Genomic DNA, 6,070 nt, shown 5'->3' with positions numbered 1-6,070 from the left:
AAAGTAAGCCTTTTGATAGTTAACCCCTGAAGAAAATAACAATGATATTATAAATTACAAATATTTTCATAGGATAAATAAGTCACAACATTATCAAATATGGCCAAAAAGAGATCTAAAAATTGCTTGATGTAGTTTTCTAGGAATCCAAGAACATCTTTTTTTTTATGATTACAAAAGTTTATTTAACAAAAAAGTTCAATATGAAAGTGCACATGACCTGATTTTTATATTGTAGTAAAACAGGTGCTATGGAGAGGGGACATGTGGAAGCAGTTGATTTCTTCTGATGAACACACCCATTGTTTAGACATGTTCCAAGGCTTCTAATATGATGATACTATTTCCTCGTATTACCACCATTCCAATATTGTTCTGTGGTCCACCAGTTGCCATCTCCACACATTCATCTATCACAAGATGCATAAACAGATCGAACCCCTGCAATATTCCCTGGACATGTCTGCCACCATTTAATTTCAATGATAATTTCTTGCCCATAAATTTTTTCAACTTGGGAGGGTGAGCTTTGCTCATGATGTCTACTCAGCCAGGAACATCTCTTTTTTAAAGGATTCAGGTCCCAAATTCTTACCTAGATTCTATATGGACTGATAGATGCAGCACATGTGGGTTAATTATTTTTGCTTCTGTGTAATGCACTGAATACAGCTTCCCATGTTTTATTCAATAAATGAGCCCAATCCCTTTTTCTCCAGGCATAATTCATGATTGAGCACCAACTTCTCTTCAAATCTAAATTAATGTGGAACTATATATATAGTGATAGTTTTGCTTATGAATATCAGTACTTAATCTGTCCCACATGGCAAGTAGTTCAATCTGTAATATCACTTTATGGGGTTTGTCTTTTTATATTACCCTATTTAAATTACCATATTAACATAAGTATGTAACTAAAGATACTCTAAGGATGTAAACAAAATAAACCCTGAGAAAAATATGTGCTATCATTATGAACCAAAGAGTCTGCCTTCTGAAGAGGTTATTTACAATAATACACAGAATTAGTGAGGAATGAAGAACAAGGAAATACCACAGTTGATTTACTGCAAGGAAAATATGTAGCAGTCTATGTGTAGTGTGTGAGCCCCAAGACCTTCTGATGCTATTTCCTCCCCAAAAGAGCCTTACAGGCCCAGAGGCTAGAGCTTTGAAATTGCTCTGGAGCCAGGGGACAAGTATGTCTAAAGGAGAGATGGAGAATCTACACTTATTTTTTTTTCTACACTTAATTCTGATGCATGATCTACTGACAAAATTTGGAGAAATCAGTGTACCAAAGCAAAGTCAGCAATCTTTTTCTGAAAAGGTCCAGATAGTTGATATTTTAGACTTTGGGGGCCAAATGATCTCTCTTGAAACTATTCAACTCCAGCAGGAAAGCAGGCCTACACAATATGTAAACAAACAGTCGTGGCTGTGTTCCAGTGAAACTTTGTTTATGGATACTGAAATTTAAATTTCTTCTAACTTTCACATATCATGAAATATTCTGTTTGATTTTTCAGCCATTTAAAAATGTAAAATCCATTCTTAGCTCTCAGGCTGAACAAAAATAAGTGGGAGCCAAGATTTGTCCTGCAGACTTGATTTGCTGAACCCTATATGAAATTACCAATGGTATCAATATTTCCTTCATGAGTAATGATTATAATTTAGTTTATATTGCTTCAGACCTACTGGAAGAACTCAGCATTGATTATTACTTTTCTTTCCTTTTTGAGTTAATATTGCTTAAATAGCTCAAAATCCTATGTAACTTGAAAGCTGACGGTAGAAAAGATTGAAATTGATCTGTTTACATTAGCAGCACGGAATATCAAGGCATTATCCAAATTCTCTGCATTACAAATAAGTGGTGTTTTGTATCTAAGTTAATCAGTTTGAGACTCATCAGTGACAAAATTAGAAAAAATTCTGTCCAGTTCTCCATTTCATTTGTGTAGTTGTAGTTACTGCATGATGCATGATGGTCCATTTAATGTAATGTGACTTTAAATGGTGTTGGTTTAATTTGAGTAGCTTTTTAATTAAAGCAAACCAACATTTTCTGCTTCATTGCCTAACAGTGTAAATTACGAATGAGGATAATGCAGGAATATGAAAATATGGATAATCTAAAGATGATGATTCAAGATACTTCTCCCATATATTTTCTCTTAATGAAATACAAATAGGGCTTTTACTTGTTCTGTTAAACTACAGTGTAGGGCTTCTGCTGCCTCTCTCTTTATGCCACTGTAGGTAAATATAGGTTATAATATATTTCATTTTGAGGGAAGGGGCTCACACCACCAAATGCAATCTAACTGCAGTTAAATGGTCTAGATAAATAACAAATACAGACAAGAAGGAGGCTTATAATTATTGAGGAACTATTTGTGGGGTTTTTTTTGTTAACAGAATTCATATGACTGAATCCAAAAATTCATTCAACAAGCACTTTTTGAAAGCCTACTGTGATTCAGACAAGCTGTAAGACTAAATAACCCAGATAAGCCCTGCCCTCACAGACCTTCCAATCTAGTGGAAAAAGCCATATAATAAACAAGCAAGCAATTAAATATTTAGTTTGCCATATGATGATAATAAGATAACAGGGAGAAGGGACTATGATATGGCAATAACTACTACTTTCTATTGGGTGGTCAAGAAATAGACTGTGGAGGTGATATTTGAACATAAAGAACTAAATGAATGAGAAAGCAAGCCATATGGATATCTGGGAGAAGAGCATTCTCAAACAGAGAACGGCAAACACAAAGGCCCACAGACGGGACTGTGCTAGGAATGTTCCAGAACAGCTAGGTGGCCAATGTGAATGGAGAAAGGCGGGGGGGGAGGGTACTCCATAAAGACAGGTATTTTTCTCTGCTTTGTTCACTGTTGGATCCTCTGCATATGAGACAGTGTCTAGCACATAGCAGGTACTAAATATTTGCAGAATGAATTAATTAATTAATAAATGTATAAGAACAGAGAGAAAGAGGGATGCCTGGGTGGCTTAGTCAGATAAGTGTCTGCCATCTGCCTTCGGCTCAGGTCATGATCCCAGGGTCCTGGGATGGAGCCCCACATCAGGCTCCCTGCTCAGTGGGAGCCTGCTTCTCCCTCTCCCTCTGCCTGATGCTTCCCCGGCTTGTACTCTCTCTCTCTCTCTCTCTGTCAAATAAATAAAAATCTATAAAAAAAAAAAAAGAACAGAGAGAAAGAGAGGGGTGTAGATCACATAGGACCTCATAAGTCAACTGTAACAACTTTGGATTTTACTAAAGTAAGAAGAGCAGCCATTGAAGGGATCCAAGCAGAGAAGTATCATGATCTTCTTTGGATTTTTAGAGGATCACTAGATTTACAGTAGATTAGACTGCAGGGAGGAAGGCCTGAGCAGGAGAACAGGAAGAAGGTTAATTCAATAATAAACGCATCTGACAGTAGAATCAGCAGACTCTGCACAACAATTATTTAAGATCTGAATTATAGGGATGTATAAAACTGGTGGGATGTTATATATTAAGTATGGTGGCAAACTAAGCTATAAGGTAATGAACTAGGGCTAGCTGTGTATTCCAGCTAGATTTTCATGGGAGTCAGAGTACAACTGATGATCTGAGCTTCAGTGTTGTAAATTTAGATTCTTTTGATCAGTTCACACATGGTAATCTGGCTCTTGAACTCGTATCAACTAAATTCCCACAAAGAAGACTGTAGACATATGCTGCAGAACAATACAGGTTATTGGCATCAACAGAACCTGATGAAGGGGTAGGCCAACCAGATGGTTTCTAAGGTGCCAATTTATAAAGGCTACAAAAGCATTACTATAATTATATCGCAACTGAAAGAACTGTTTTTATCTAGACTCCTCTCGGAGAGACTACTCTCAAAAGATAGCCACCCAGTGAACCATGTCCTCAGGATTCATAGTCTTGTGTAATCATCTACTCTCTCCTTGTATCTGGGCTAGGCCTGTGACTTACTTCTTACCAATGGAATGAGGTGGAAGTGACCCTGAATGACTTCAGGGGCCAGGTCAGAAGAAGACATCTACTTACCATCTTCTTCTCTTGAAACATTTGTTCTGGGGAAGCCATCAGCTATGTAAAAAGTCCATCTACTCTGCTTAGAAACCACATGGAGGGGTTATACAGACATTCTTTCAAGGCAGGAGACCTGTTTTGGACCCTCTAGACCAGACTAGCTACTAGGCAAATACCACCAAGTGACTCTACTCAAGAATCACCCTACCAAATCCTCCCTAAATTCCTGACCTGCAAAAATCATGTAAAAATAAAGTTGTTGTTTTAAGCCACTAAGTTTTGAGGTCATTTGTTATATAGTACTGGTTAACCAGAACAGCAGTGTTTGTGATTGGTAGGAATAACTTAATAAACCACTCAAGTAGAAGCAATATCCCTATGGGGAATAATCAAATGGTCACTGAAGATTATTAAGCCAAATTCCAATGAAAATGACTAGGTGCAGTTACATACATTTGTGGTATGCATGCTTGGAGCAAAATGTTTTAGTTGCTGAGAGCAGAAGAGAGGAGACATGGCCACCAGTGGTCTTTGTTCTCACACAGCACAAGACACCCACATACGTGGATCTAACCTGGGGCATTGGCCACTGTTTCTCTGGTAAGGACACGCATTTGGAAGAAAAACAAATCATATATCAGAAGGTTGCTCTTTGAACAATGGATTGGCACATACAGAGCAGATATCTTTATTAGAATAATTCTTCATTTTTGTCATTTGAGATACAAACTAGATGTTTGAGATGGAGACTAGATGTTTGAAATTCCTCAAAGGACAAAATTCTGACTTCTTTTTAACAAAGGCTTATATTGTGTTTTCCTGATTGGTTTGGGATGGAAAATACTAAAACAGAGCTATTACTGCCATGTTTCTAAAAGCTTCTTGTACTTCCATTCTTAATGCAGGAAAAATAACACCATACAATGTGATTTGACCACTATCCTCTAAGATTTCAAGGAACAGGCATATTCTATGAATTTTCTAAGTGTCTGTGAAGACACATCTCAGCAAAACTAGGTAAGTTTAGCTTTTTTCTCACTTATGGGATTCAGTATGTAGACAGTTAATTAGTGTGTAGTATCATTTGGCTTGGAAAATACTGTTTAGAAGACTTATGACTGAAGAACTTCCTTTGGTCTTTGGTATAATTCATGAGAACAGTAATACTTAACAATAGCCAACTTTTAAGGAATGTTCATTTGTGGCAAGTACTATACTAAATAAGTCTTACAAATGTCACAAACACAATGAGGTAGATATTATTGTAATTTATATTTTATGTATTAGAAAGCTAAGATTCAGAAAGCTTTAATTATTCACTCAGAAGTACCTCATTCCTAAGTCTGTGCTCTTAAAACACTACATTATACATGGTTATAATAAGTCTAGGCCTGCCTGCAAGAGTTTCTAAACTTTGCTAAAAGGATAATTTTTTTAGTTTAGAAGTTTGTCTCAGTCTTCAAAATATAAAAGAACACATTTGTATGATTTGTTCATCATCAACACTGGAAAACTATGGAAGTATTAATTTGGCATTAGATTACCATCATATAATGCCATATGTAATTGAAAAAGAATTGCTATCAATCAAAGCAACAGAAGAGTTCACCCTCAGGAAAGCATTTAACTGAACTCTTATACTCTTGAAATAAATATGAGAAAAATAATAAAGTCTTGAAAAACATCCAAACCCATTTCACATGTGATTCTAGCAGGCTTCTCTTCATTTATTTGGCCTTTAGGATTTTCATACATTGATGTTATGCCCACCAAAAAAAAAAAAAAAGGAAAAATAGCCATGATTGAAAATATGGATCTTATTTAAACACAGAAAAATTCCAATTGCAACACCCAGTATTCTGGGTGCTGTGTTTTATCTTTTTTTTTGGTGGCCAAAAAACATAAATTTATTTAATGTGAAAACTGGTAAAGTTGGGCGTTCCCATTTAAAGGGTGTTGAGCTAGCCTCTTTGCCTTCCAACTAAAATATCTTTGAAGTTAGAAAA

The 6,070-nt window shown here is 36.1% G+C and overlaps 1 protein-coding gene across 1 annotated transcript; it reads right to left on the bottom strand.

The window, feature by feature from the left end:
• Positions 1-306: 306 nt before the first annotated feature.
• On the bottom strand, positions 307-537 carry LOC110570773 (small nuclear ribonucleoprotein G-like). Its single transcript, XM_044915767.1, has one exon. It carries the CDS (start codon positions 535-537, stop codon positions 307-309), a length of 231 nt encoding a protein of 76 aa, XP_044771702.1.
• Between the last annotated feature and the right edge of the window lie 5,533 nt (positions 538-6,070).

The sequence above is a fragment of the Neomonachus schauinslandi genome, chromosome 1 (assembly GCF_002201575.2).
Source record: "Neomonachus schauinslandi chromosome 1, ASM220157v2, whole genome shotgun sequence".
Taxonomy (NCBI): domain Eukaryota; kingdom Metazoa; phylum Chordata; class Mammalia; order Carnivora; family Phocidae; genus Neomonachus; species Neomonachus schauinslandi.
The sequence above is the reverse complement of the archived record's forward strand: the minus strand, read 5'-3'. Positions and strand labels throughout refer to the sequence as shown.